The sequence below is a fragment of the Onychomys torridus genome, chromosome 3 (assembly GCF_903995425.1).
Source record: "Onychomys torridus chromosome 3, mOncTor1.1, whole genome shotgun sequence".
Classification (NCBI taxonomy): Eukaryota; Metazoa; Chordata; class Mammalia; order Rodentia; family Cricetidae; genus Onychomys; species Onychomys torridus.
The window spans coordinates 89,044,233-89,059,042 of NC_050445.1; the positions used below are offsets into that span (position 1 = coordinate 89,044,233).

General features: G+C 43.3%; 1 protein-coding gene across 8 annotated transcripts in view; it reads right to left on the reverse strand.

Moving 5' to 3' along the window:
- Foxp1 (forkhead box P1) overlaps positions 1 to 14,810 on the reverse strand; it is a 607,655-nt gene that overhangs the window by 22,674 nt on the left and 570,171 nt on the right. For all 8 annotated transcript variants that reach the window (XM_036182188.1, XM_036182186.1, XM_036182191.1 and 5 more), the window contains 2 exons: positions 14,563 to 14,650; positions 2,547 to 2,630 (listed from right to left, as the gene is read on the reverse strand). In XM_036182188.1, the coding sequence (XP_036038081.1) occupies positions 2,547 to 2,630; positions 14,563 to 14,650 (172 nt within the window). The remainder of the gene's footprint in view (positions 1 to 2,546; positions 2,631 to 14,562; positions 14,651 to 14,810) is intronic.

A 14,810-nucleotide genomic window follows, 5' to 3' on the forward strand; every position in this document is an offset into this window, starting at 1 on the left:
GGCTACAAAAGACACTTAGCACCCAAATGGCATTTAGCGAAGGGCAACATTTACAGCTGAGCATTCTATCACTTAGTGACTAAGAATTTTAAAATAAACACCAAGTTCCCTTTAAACAGAAATGGAAAAAGAAACAACTTCATAAACTCACTGGCACAGCTGTAATGTGGAAGTCCCCATCTATGGTTAGATATGAAACTCAGTGGATTCTAGAATGATGCTCATTCAAATGCTCACCAGCCATTCATTCTATTATTTAGGGTGGAATAAATTAATTACAGGCTGGAGGGAATATTTTGAATGTTAGGATCAGTCACCAGATAGCTCTGAGTCCCTAAAGTTGAAAGCATCAAGGGGTCTGAAATATGCATGGGTTTTTTTTTCTCTTTCTTTTCTTTTGGCAAGGAAGTGAAAATTTATGCAAAACATTACACGTCTATCTTTTATAATTAATTTTCCAATGCCTCACCTATACATATTTTAATAATTCCTGATTTATAAGATGGTATCTATAATAAAATTTTCTATTTTCCAATAAATGAAAAGGAGGCAGGTTCACTCCGACAACAGAGTGTCACACAATATCTACGTGTCAGGCACCAATTTTTAGTTCTTACATGTAAGTTAAAGGATAAGGAATTCATAATGCTGCCTGTGAGGGGAACCACTTTTCATACACAAATGTGATTTTTTTTTCCAAAGGGTAATACAACAGTACATTTACATAAACTAATCCAAACAATCTATGTATTTGACAATGGCAAACCTCACACAGACAGGCTATTGTTGGTTTACATCTTGGAGTTCTTTATACTGGCTTGTAGCACCGCTCTAGCTGTCAAAGGTTTGACTTGGACGCTAAATAAATGGTTATAGAAGTGCTGTGCAGCGATATTGGACTTCTTTGCAAAAGAAAACCTGCTGTGTATGAATTCAAAAGCTATTAATTTTTCAGTCAAAAATATTCGTGCCTATTTCTTTTAATAAAGAAATACTGTGCTGAGCTTCTAAGAGATAATGTTGACTAGTGGTAGAGAATTTTCAATAGAGCAGTTAAAAATAAATTTAGTAGGAGGTCCCCTTCAAAGTTATAATTTTCTAGAATGTAAAACATTTTTTTTTTTCAATACTAATCAAGACAAACCTTCCTTCCTGTTCATTTCCTCACCCCTAGCTGTTTCTCTCTTGTTGACTGGCTACTTAGCACAGGTCCACAGGGAGACAGAACATCAAGGGTCCTCGTGTGCCCATGTGGGCTCATATATATGATGCTCAGGGCTAGTCCCAGGCCCCATTACCCACTGAGGACCCAAGGGACTCTGTAGTTCCATCTCTTTATGTGGATTCCTCCTCTACCTTGATCCAAAATGAGCCTATTGCCAGAGTAATACCTTCAATCATGACTCTATCATGGCTGTTTTTAATTCATAGAGGATGATGGGGACAACCTGTCTCTCCCTGTTGCTATGTGTGAAGACTTAGAGCCTTCAATCTGAAGGAAGCACTTCACTAAAAACCACTGAGGATTTCCAGAGAGGTCCAGGGCAATTACTCCCCTTTGCCACTGGTCATGACACCATTTCAGGGTAGCACTAATTCTTCCCAATGCTCATCTGAAAAGAAGAGATGAAGACCAGCTTCGGACGGTCGGGGCTCTTTCCCCATCCTTTCTTTTTTGGGTAGCTTACCCATCCTATCCTGCAGCCATTTACTGGGAGATACGTGGAAGCTAAGACTCTTTCTCAGTAAAAATGGATGCGTGGAGTGTTTAATGATTTTATGTCCTGTATCTCAGTAATGTGTTCTGCTTCAGACATTAATTCTGTCTGCCAACTGCATCTTGGCAGGCTACCATATTTACTAGGTTAATAGTCTGATTCCGTTTTATTTCTATCACCATACATCATACATATAGGGGTGTATGTTTGCTTTATTTATAGAAAAAAATCAGTCAAAACAGATAAACCAATACTTTGCCATTATGCTGCATCATTGCATGTTGATTAAAATTGCTGCTACTAACTATAGATTGTCAACGCTCAATTAATTTTCACACAGGGACTCCCAGCAAAATCAAATAAAATCAGCGTACCTTTAAATTTTACAAATCTTAAAACCAGGAACCAAGGCATGGCCTCCATTTTGAATCATCAGCTAGAGCCACTACAAATGTATGTGAATGATACCAATGCTGATTAGATCAGTTTACGGTTTAAAAAAAAAAAAAACAAACAAGGTTCAAGCAAGGCAGGATGTTTGCTTTAGGTATCATGTGCCTACCTAGATCTCAACTTTAAGGCCCAGTACAAGACAAGCAAAGCCGACCTCTAAAAAGCTGGGATGGACACCGTGTATGTCTCATGCTGGGTCTTTCCCGGATGCCTAGCATCCTACCTGTCTTCTCCATGAAAAGCCAGGAAGAGTCAGGTGAAGGAGGGCTTTGGAGCTGCCCTCCGGAGCTATTCTCCTAGTGTTTGAGGTGGGACACAGAGAAGGAATACCACTAGTTTAGGGTGCCATCCCCCCGGGTGGGGACCAGTACTTACGGGCTGAGGGGCAGCTTTGGGTTCTGTAGACTTCACATGCAGGTGGGTCATCATGGCTTGCAGGCGCTCTTTGTCTTTTGCAAGCTAATGGGAAGAAAAGGCTTTGTTATGTCTTTGAATAGAGATGTGTGACTCTTTCGAATACCCCCAAATATGCATATCCCAACGAACTACAGCATGATAGAATCATTTTTATTACATCATTGTTTGAAATCTACAGGACCCCTGCCAAAGTCTGAGGAACCGGAGGTGTTGATGTGAGATTTCCCAACACAAGGTGCATTAGTCTTTAACTGGGACATTCTAGACCTGCTGGCACCACGGAGTTCCAGGGAACATGGACAGCTCAAAGGCAAGCATGAATCATGCCCATTAGCCAAGCTGATTCATGAGGAGGCCACGGGAAGATGAGCAGCTAGCTCACACTCATAAACTCATCCGTTGTGCTTGTGGACAAACTCATGGACACCTGGATACACTTGTGGAAAGCTGGCTGAGTCTGTCTTACAGGGACTGAGAGGTGAGGCTACCAGGACTGAGAGGTTCCCATTTTTAGGTGAACAATAAGTTCCTTGTTTCATGTGTTCAACGTCTGAGTACACACTAGATAGATGTTCTCTTAATAACCCAGTATCTTCATTCCATGAAAATTTATCTTCTGATGTCACAGATGTTTCTAACTGGAAGGGTGGAGTGAAAAGTTGCTACTCATTAGATGCTATAATCTTTATGCTGGTTTTGGACAATTTTGATATAGTGATAACTTTGTTACATCACAAGAGAGGTGGAGCAAGGACCTCTAATGACTTTTAGATAAGTAGTGTCTAATATGGACTCCAAAAATAAAATGAAGTTGAGGAAACAGATGCAGCATGAAGAGACAATGGAGACATGGGAAGACTTTTGCACTAGACTGTGTATCTTCCAAAGTTTCACAGACAATTTGTCCAAACCACTGCTTTAGAAGCAGGGTAGGGGACCCATTCTTTTAATACCTCATAGCTTTAAATCTTTAGGAAGTAAGGATTTTTTTTAAGTCTAAAATTATGCCAAAATTAAACCCACTTCACATTTTTAACCAAGTTATTTCTGGTGTTGGGGAGACAGGAGGTCGGGGCTCAGGAGTCAGGGGAAGGCAGAGAAAGGGGACCGGGTGCAATGGCAGAAGACAGGAGTCTGCCTCTTCCCCACTGGCTGGCTCAGTCCACAGCCATATCACATTTGAGTTTTTATTTCTTCTTATTCCCTTGTGGTTCAGGGAGGAATGAATTAAGAAGAAGGAGAAGAAGTAGGGAAAAAAAGCCTCTCAGTGTTAGCATTTATCCTTCAACAAACAGGAAATGAAAATGACACCATATTAGGGTGGGCTTTATGTTACCATCCCCTGTTCTTTGGTGCATTATTGTACTGCCAAACTAAGAGTCTCCAAACACATAATGCCAAAGGAATTTGGGTTTTCAAAGCAGCTCAGACAAAACATCTAAAATGTTGGGAGCAGCATTTTTTATTGTTGTTGCTTTTTTTGGGGGGGGGTTGTTTTTTATACTAAAACTAAACTACTCTGAAATGTCTTTTGTTGTTGTTGTTGTTATTGGTTTTAAGTTTGTTTTGAAAATTATCATGGAGCAGAAAGGAATTTATCCATGCATACCACTCTTTCTCAAAACATGAAGTAAGTAGACTGCCCATGCTGAACAACACAAATTAAAGGGTGAAAGGTGGCATTTACCGGAGAGTCTGCTGAATATTAATTGTGACTTAATTTAGGGGTAAACATCTCCGATGTAGCAATTACAATGAATAAGGATGGCAAAAGGAAAAAAAACAAAACAAAACAAAACTCGAAAGCCTTGGCACCAGGCAAGATCCTCTCCTTACCCTGAGCCTGACCTTCCAACAGACAAGAACAAGGACAATGTGTGCACCTGGCCACACCCACACCCTGAAGCTTACTGCCCCTGGGAACACATCCCACAAACTTTTCCAGCATCACTTCATTACATCACGTGAGGATACAGACACCTTATTTATGGTAGGGAATATGGCCTCAGTACGCCCTTTTCCCTTGGAATTTCATGAAAAGCCAAGAAAAGGGGGTTGAGAAACTGTCCAAAGACAACTAGCCATCTGGCTGGCAAATTAAAAAATAAAATATGCTGTGATGTGTCCAAAGACAGTGGTTCTCAAAAGCTTCCCCAGTAGGTGCTATACGGGCAGGCAGGACAATGGGCTTCACTAGACGGCGCTCCTGAGCAGGGATCATTGGAATCAGCCGGTCTGTACACCCACTCTCTTGAAAGATGGCAGAATGGAAGGAGATAATGAACATGCTATCCTACTGTGCTGTGTTCAAATTCTGGCCTCCAAGCACATTCTGTAATCCTTGCCAGCATTTCATTTTTTTTCTTCTAAATATGGATTCCTCATCTCTGAACTCTTTGGGTTGTTCTGAACATGAGTTCCGTACAGAGCAAGCTCAGTGCAGCAACTAATGAATGCTTCATAGAGGTTAAAAATACCTGCTGCAATTTTTTTTTTTAAAAAAAGAAGAAATTAAATCAGTCTAGTCTACACTGGCTGGGTATATCTTTGGAATCAGGATCCACATAATGGGGTATAATAGAGTCAGCTGTGAGTCTGGGTTGCAGAGAGAAAAAAGCCCCGGTTTTAAAGACTAGAATAGGACAGACTTCACAGGGAAGATGGTGTCTAACTCTGATAGATTTATCTCTGGGCCTGACTGTATCTTGTCCTCAGCCCCAGGCAACTGATCTTTCTCCATTAGGTGATATAGGTCACCCTCTCTTCTATTATCCAAGCCTCAAGTTGGGTTTTAGACACGGTGTGTAGGCTAAGAACTCCTGCACTGCTCCCACACCACCGACAAATGTCAAAGGCAAGGCACTCTACTCAATGTCTGCGTGGACAAAACCCAGGGAGATCCAGTGCTTGCTCTGTCAGAGAGAAGGGGGCAGAGTTTGGGGTTCCCTCACCATCTTCCTTCTACCCCCTGTCAGGAGGACTCTTTTCAGGACAATCTGGCAATTCTTGTTAGTGACACACAGTACTCCACTGAAAAGAGTGAAAGGAAATATGGAAACGTGCTACAGTTATTAGGGACAGATGAGGAGAAGGTCTGAGCCATGTATTAGCTTGGACAGAAACAAAGATCACTGTGGCTCTGGCTCCCCTTGACTTATGTACTGTAATTGGGGAAACCGAGGCACACAGGATCCATACCTGTAAGGCCACAGTGCCAAGAAAGGACAGAAGTAAGGCTGGAATCCTGCTTTATAATGCTGGCTCTAACTTTACCCAAAGGGACTGATCTTCCAACTCTGCTGGGACCTTCCCCGAATGACAAAAATCTTCCCTCTCCCACTCCTTGCCCTGACACAGGAATGGGATGGACAGGGGTAGCTGGTAACCTACCCGAGGAGCAGGAGGGATTGAGATGTCCCCAAAGAGACCACCACTAAGCTCTGAGGTTTCAATGAAGCCTGCTAAGCCACCTCTCAAGAGAGGAAACAGGAAGTCTGGGCTTTTGAAGGGCCACAAGAGTGCACGTAAAAGCAAAGGAGTCTGGGTGACTGTGCTCTCCCATGGACTTCAACAATGACTATCTCACTTTCAGAGCAGGCTTTTATGCAGCAAAGACCCGACAGACAAACCTCACTTGGACAGATAGCACACCGTCACACTGCTCCCTCAACTGCACACAATCAAACCCAACACCCTGAACAGGAGCCTCTGGAATGAAGGAATGCACCTCAAATTCTTCCACCAACCTGGTCAGCTGCCAAGTGGAAACGCTGTACCCAGTCCACAGACATCCACATGCCTTCTGAATTCAGCACTGGGGCAAACTGGTGAAGATTTCTCAACCAGCAACTGCCATGTTCAGCTAGTGGGTGACCCATGGTTCATTTCACCCCAACTCAAGAATTACCCTACTTTTTTGGTGTTCCTTCATCATCTTAACATTCCTCACATGTTGTTATTAAAGACTCTCTTGACATTTAAAGCAGACACATACTAATAGTCAGTCATAGTCTCGGAATCCTAATGCTTGCAGACTTAGGCGAGATTTTAAATTATGAAGAAAAAAAAAACAACAACAGTGTCTTGGTTTTTCAAAGAAGGACGTGGAAGTGAGAAACCCAGACGCTTGCTCCCTCCCCCCTTTCTCTGGCTCCAGCCTCAAAGCCCAGGCCACAGGAGGTCACAGTAATGCTGGGCCTTTGCTGTCTCTGACACTCTCTGAGCTTGCTCAGGAGAGGCAAGAGGTTCTGTGGGGCTGCTGCTATGAGGAGATGTCCTGAACATGGCCACAAAAGTGGTTAGAGAGGGCCAAAGGGGGACACATTACAGATAATATATTTGCTGAAGTCTAGGAAGCCGGTGTGATTACAAATAGCCCCGCTAATGGTGGGGTAATCACATGCAAAGCCCATACTGTAATTAATTTGTGTTAGGATTAATGTCTCCCCCTGCTACTGAAACCTGTGCACTTTTCTCTCTGCTGACACTTCTGGAGAGCTTACAGTTCCCAGTGTGGCCAAGTTATCCAACTTCCCATTGGTTCCTGAGTCACTGGGCAAGATGCCTTGGGAAGGAGCTCTAGGAGGCAGGCAAGGAACATAGCGTCACAGCCAAATGTTAAATCTAGCAACTGGCTCCTGAATGGGTAAGCTCAGAACCCTATGGGCAAAGGAAGAGACTCCAGGCAATAGTGCAGGTAGGTAGCACCATCAATTAAATGGTGACCAGCCTGGGGTGGGGAGGTGGGCTTTTTCTATCATTCACCACTACCTTGAAACAGACTAACTTGATGTTTCAAGCTAGTGGTTGTCAACCTGTGGACTACAACCCCTTTGGTGGTGAAGGACGAGTTCACAGGTGTTGCCTAAGACCATCCTGCATATCAGATTTTAACAATACAATTCATAACAGTAACAAAATTACAGTTAAGAAGTAGCAATGAAAATAATTTTATGGTAGGGGGTCACCACTATACAAGGGACTGTATTAAAGGGTCACAGCATTAGGAAAGCTGACAACCACTGCTCTAAGCAACTCAGTGTTCTTATCTGGTAGGTGGGAAACAAGGTATATTTGACTCTTGAATGTCAATGATGGCTAAAATCCCTATAGAGAAGCATTACAATAAGCATACCTAGTAGATACATCTCATAGACTGATTGCCATTCCTTACATAAAAATGGAGGAGAATCAGGGGAAGTGGGCAACAGTTCTTAATGAAGAGATTTGATAAATTGTGGGTGCAAAGCCTCAGGGACAGTGACTCATATGTGAGGAAGCCAACGGTCATCCAAGAGATGTTCCAGACCCTCTCTGAGCTATATACAGGCAGGACACAGAACAATGGATGAGCTCTCCCACAGTAGTCCCAGCTTTTAAACTGGAAATCCTAAGTCCTGGGAATTTCCTCAAACCTAGGGGGAACAGGCTGGGATGGCTGGTCACTCTACTTGTTGGAGATCAGCTAGATTAATTTTTTAAAAAGAACTGGATTTTTTTTTGCTCTCCATCTCCTCTGTACAATCCGGACACATTCTCAAGTGGCTGCCTTGACCTGGAACCTCCTTGTTGACAGCCTCTGCCACTGTCCCCAGCACAGGAAACTCAGAGTGCTTGCTATGGCACTGGAGGCATGCTAGACTTCCTTCCCTGCCACTCTACTGCATGGACCCCTGGCTCACTTCCATCCAGTGCTTCAGTACAGCCAGTACATGGGAAATAATGACAGTGTGCGTGAAATCTAATTACTGACTCTCTCCTCTAAGCCCGGCTTTTCAAACAGGGGTTGACTGACTCCGTTCAGTTGCCCCATTTTCCTCCTACCTGCTTGATGTGTGTGTGTGTGTGTGTGTGTGTGTGTGTGTGTGTGTGTGCTGTGACGGAACCCAGGCTCAATGCATGTGACTGTAATACTCCGGCCAACTAAGCTACACCCTCAACCCTCACCTTCTTTCACTATCAGCCTAAAGGATTCGAGGGGCTGGAGGAAATCTGTCCTGAAAGGCATCCCTATGGTACACAATGAGAATACATCATCTCTGGACAACATAATCTACTAGAGATGAAGAAAAGTGGGGAATGTGGCAATGTCTTATGACAGAAATAGTCTGCATGCTCAAGAAAATGGCACCCATGCCATTCTCATCTTCACAAGAGAGCTCAATATAAATGGGCATCTTTTTTGCCTATAATCTTAAGTAATTCCTTCTTCCAACATGGAATTATGTCCTGAACACTGTACATTTTTTAATGTTATCTCATCCTCAGCTTAAGAGCTGGACAAACTGATACACACATCACCAGCTGGGTTCACCCAGTTGAAATAATACAGAATGTACACACTCAGCTCACACTGGCAGCCAGTGGGTACCGAGCCCTCCCAGAGGCATCCTGTGTTTCTTGATCCTCCTGGCTGTATCACATGGGGTAAGCTATCCTTACTATTAACACATTACTAGTTCCTGCACCTGGGGCCCTCGGCCCTGGCAAGGGCAGGGTGGAGGGAAGGTTATATATTTCATGATGTATGTAAGGCCATAACTTTTACCTCTGCAATTCCATCTCATCCTTTTATAAATCATCCCCCCCCCAAAAAAAAAATCCATCCAAAGAGAACATTTAACAGACAGAATAATAAAAATATACCTTCTGACCTAAAAAAAAAAAAAGGCCTTGACCCAAATGACTTCTGTGGTCCATGCCTCTCTTGCTAGAACACATCAACATCTACACATATGACCTCCCAGAGTTCATAATGGTTGGCTCCTAAGTAATAGCTGGGGTTGACCCTTAGGAACTCCATGGGTAAGATATTCTAACTGGCTCTTAAGGAGTGAAACAAGGAAAGACATGTCCAAAATCTCACGTCACTCACTCCGAGATTTTTTGACCCTCTTGGTGTTTCCATGAGACCAGGGCAAGGGCAAACTTGGAGTAGAATTGACCAACCTTCCCTGCACTGCTAAGAAACCATTCATTATGAACTCCAAGATACACACCTCCCTTGCTCTGTAATTGAGATGTTGGCGAAAATGTGAGCTTTGTAAATCCAGTCATAGTTTAGCTCCACGGTGATGGGGAAGCCCTCATGTACAGTGCTGGTGAGAGAGTCTCAAAGGTTTCTCCATTTGATGAGTGGGGAGGGCACTAAGAAGGGAGACATTGTCTCTCACGGCTAACCGGTGGTTAATCTCTTCAGGGAGCTGTGAGTGATGGAGCAGAGACATGAGGATCTTCTGCTCTGGGTCCACTACACAATGGTACCATACAGGCACACAGAACAGCATTCAAGGGGCCTCCGCTAGCTTCAGTGCCTACTGGATTTGACTCATCTCCTAGTTGACCTGCAGTCTTTATTATCCTCTAATTTAGATGTAAGGAACCACCACATATGCACACGCTAAGATCCAGTGTGAGGCCATGTGAAATGGGGGGCAAAGGAGTGGCCTCTATCGTTGCCAACACAAAGCCCGTGAGTTAGATGGCAGGCTATGGAAGATATGTGAGCCTAATACAGCATCATTTTTTTTTTCTTTTTTGGAATTGTTCAAACCTTAACTGTTTGAACATAACCTTGCTGTTGTGCTTCAAATACTCCCTAGGTTTATACTTTAATAACTACCGATTTTATAATAAACTTTGAGAAACTAAGACATTTAAGAGTTCCCTGGACTGGGAAAGAGATGTCTTAAGTGAAAAGAAGCAATTCCTTGGACTAATGTTGTGCCGTACACTTTTTCTAGAGCAGGTGCTACCCCAGGCTGTGGGTGAGAGCGGGAAATCAATCGTGTGCATGGGGACTAGCAACAGAGACGCTGTCCCGGTCCAAGTCTCCCCCCCCCCCCCCCCCCCCCGAGTAATCTGACACTGCAGGTCCCTGCCTGCCCCCACTACCTCTGGTTCTCTGGACATCATGATTTGGAGTAATTAAAGTGGACATTCCCAGGTTGAGAGCTTTGAGGCACACTTGTAATCCCAACACTCAGGAGGTTGAGGCAGTCAGACTGCAGTGAGTTCAGGGCCAGCTTGGACTATATAGTGGGAACTTGTCCCCCGGAATCAAAATGGAACATAATAAAAAGTAGTACATTTACAATACAGGTATATGCAATAGCAAAATAAACACACACACACACACACACACACACACACACACACACACACACACACACGAAAATGCTGACCTTTAAAGAAACGAGAAGCCAACAAGGGCTCCAACTTGAATCACATTGCTCATCCCAAAGCTCCCAAAGTTGCTAGGCTTGCAATCTAAACCCTTTTATCTGGTCTTCAGAAGAGCTCTTACTTCTCAGGGCAAGGGTTGGAGCATTAAAAACTCAGACTGGGGGATGCAGCTCTGTGGTAGAACACTTGACTGGCATCTGCGGAGCCCTGGGTTCAATCCCCAGCACCACAGAAACAGGACAGGCTAGCAACTACAAACATCTTTTGTCGGGTTGTCCAACTGAGCAATAACGAATGCTTTCAGCTGGTCCCTTTCCAGCACTGGTACCCTCTTTTGAGTAAAGTTCTGCTGCTGTGAAGAATCTGGGTCAACTAGCTAGCCAAGCGCAGTCCCACTTGTTATCTATGAGGTGGATTTTCTTCTTGTTGTTGTTTGTTTTTTATTTGAGACAGGGTATTACTATGTAGCCTTGGCTGGACTGCAATTCCCTTTGTTTCTGTTGTTGTTGTTTTTGTTAGTATGTTTTTGTTTTGTTTTTAATACGTATAGGTTTATTTGTTTATTTTTATTTCATTTTTTATTTTATTTATTTATTTTTCCCTTTGTAAACCAGGCTGGCTTTGAACTCTCGTAGATCCAGCTGCCTCTGCCTCCTGAGTGCTGGGATTAAAGTTGTATACCACCATGCCTAGCTCATCTATATTTTGGAAGATTTATTTTATTTATAATTTGTGTGTGTGTGTGTGTGTGTGTGTGTGTGTGTGTGTGTGTGTGTGGTGTGAGTTTATGTGCACCATGCATGCAGGTGTCTAAAGAGGCTATAAGTGTATGTCAAATCCCCTGCAACTGGAGTTACAGACAGTTGGGAGCCATCACGTGGATACTGGGAATCCTGGTCCTTTGCAAGAGCCATTAAGAGCTCTTAACTGCTGAGCCATGGTCCAGCCTTCCACTTGTCATCAGTTTATGGTCCATTTTTCCCTGTGGAATATAAGAAACAGGAAGGCAGCTTTACCCACTCCTAACCACTATCATCTTCACACCACTTCATAGAGCCTCCAGAAAGGTCCTTGCTCTGTAAGAAGATGAATAAATGAACCAGTGTCCTGGAGGCCAAGGTGGGCAAGCGCTTGCCTCATGAAGCTCCTGGAATGATGAGCTGACTGATGTGAGACTGGAGGTTTTATATGCTATGGCTCAGGAGGCATATGGTGGGGAAGGCAGAACTTTAGAAACCCAGGGGAACAAGTGAATTAAATATAATGAAATTTCTCAGCCCTATGGCCAGGGGTTGTTTTGCAAACTTCTATAACAACCAAGTAGTAAATGTTTTAAGCTTTGTAGCCCATAGGGGTTCTTGTGCAGTTATCAGCTTCTATTTCTCTGGAGCACAAAACAACCACACAGTATCAGTAAATGGGCTTTGGCCTATCTGTGTCTCCATATAATGTAACGTACAGACAATAAAATGTGAGTTTCATACAATTTCCACCTCTCTTGAAACTTCTCTCCCTTTTCCCCCAACCACTTAACAACCTTTCTCAGACTATGAGGTCATGCCCAATATCTACAGTTTGCCAACTCCTACCAAGCTCCATGCATCAGTTATATCAGCGCTTAAGCTGAGAAGAAATGGGATCCACAGAACCATGTGACAGCAGCTGGCAATCTGAACACTACGGCATCCCAGGTAGCCACACAAGTTGGCTGACTTCCAGCCAGATCATCTTTCTTTTCTCTCACCCCTGAAAAACCTGCCTTTGGTTTGATCAAGGTGGAAGGCTGTAATCTCAGAATATATGAAACCTGCAAACAGTCCAGTATTCCTCTTATGCATTTCTAGTCCTGGGCCACAGCTACTGGAAAATCATCAGAGGAGCTGCCAGGAGATAATAGCCTGGATGACCGACGGCTCACTCTGCCCATTCTCCTGACCTTTTCTGTGGAGAGTGAGAAATAATGGATAAGGTAGATTCCTTGTTCTCTGTGTTCCTTAGTAATTAACAGTGGCCCACGATCAACTATGCAGACAGACAGAAAGACCTACCTGGGCAAACTGAGACAACTCCAACAACTTATTTATGCCCATCATAGGAATTTAAACTCATATCAAATAAATCAATCAAGAGACATTTTGAAAATACCACCACCAATAAATACACAGACTTTGCAGGCAGTAAGAGTTAAAGTCTCTATTTGGTGGAATCCACTTTTGCCAAGTCTGAGTTTTATATAAATATGGGGAGTGGGTTAATCCTACTATTCATTTGTCTTCTCTATAGATTTGCTCAAGTTAAATATGCTTCCAAAGACTGATTTTATGGCATGCTCTAAGCTTGTACAAACATCTCACCATTTTCAGTAAGTTTGTATTTGCTGTCTGAATAGAAAATACTAACGAGCTCAAGAAAATAACTTATGAGGAAAAAGTATTCTACCAAAATTGTAGTTTGTCATATAAGATGATAACTAATTAAAAAAAAATCCTTTCTATCCTGAAAAGTCACAACAAAAAGTTTAAGTGTGTTTGGGCTGATTTTTCTCTGCAACTATTTGAAGCTGTAAATGACTTAACCCAGTAAAACTCCAAATGTAATTATCTTCTGTACTTAGCCTAGGGCTCTCCATATATCTCGCCATTGCTGCCTTGCATACAAAATAGGCTTTCCCATGGCTGGTGCCAATATAATGTACAACATTGTTTTAATTTCCCCTCATCGGCTAACCTCTTGCCTACACTGAACCAGCCAGAGGAAGATGCATCCGTGAGTCATCAGCCACTCAAAAGCATTCTGGAACTCAGTTGCATAAATGGGGTTTGGAGGGTCAGGCTTTTGCAACTGTACATTTTCATAATCTCCATTTCTGACCCAATTTTTACTTTCAGAAACTAATGTTCGATTAATTACACCAAGAAGGAGATTACTGTTAAAATATGGAGCTGCATCCACAAGTTCTACCTGTAAGTCGAACTCGCATTAAAAATGTCCCCAGTGCCCTCAAAGGCGATTCTCCAGAAAAACTGCACACATTTACTCTTCAGTCATAAAACACATTCGACACAACCCAGAGCATTTCCAAATATCGTGCTGCAGATAGAGTAAACATGCATATACCTTCTCTGCATTATAAATGAATATATATGTGTGTATGGACTTGAAATATACAGTGAACTCAATTACTCTCAGTGATAACAGAGAGAAAGGGGCCCATGCCAAACAGGGACTGAATTCTCACACAGCTTCTACTGTGGCTTGAGAACACACATGTCTTTGTGTGTTTCCTCACCCATCTTGATCTCACACACTCATCCTCTGTCCATTCATGCTCGGTTCTCTCCCTCTCCCTCCCTCAGTACTGGTAGCAACTTCTGGGATGCAGCGACAACAGATAAGCAGAAAGAGTGAAGGAAGGAGAGAGCAAGAGAGAGAAGGTGTCCGAGACAAGAGGAGATGGACAGACTGGAAGGGAGGAAGGGAGAGGGAGAGAAAGGAAGAGAAGGGGGAGGGAGGAGAAAGGCTGGGGTGGGGGCACTGGCACTTGGCAGTACTCAGGATGCTGCTCAGAATCGAGAAAGGTTTGAGTACCAGTCCCAAAGAAGTACGCTGAGCTTCCCCAGATAATAGTTTTAAAAAAAAAAAAAAAAAGGAAGGCAATAATAAGATCAAACAGACAACGGCTGTGGAGTTTCCATTCGAGAATGAGCACACAGGAAGTCATTACAGAGCACTGCAGAGACGTGCAAGCCGAGGGATACTGAAGTAACATTGGAAATAAACATGGCTTTACCTGTAGCTCTAACTGCTGCACAACCTGCATTTGTACTCTACATTGAGCCGTGCTTCTATCGTCCAGCGCATGCTCACTGTTGAGATGTCTGCAACAACACACAGAAAACCAGTAAGTGAGATGGAGAGACAAAAAGGAAAAATACAAGTTACCAGGATGTTTACGCATGAGCAGTGGGGTTTAGTTGAGGGAAGACACAGGCGTGTAGCCGGGGGTGGCTGGGCCTTCCTCGCCTCTACCACCTGTTC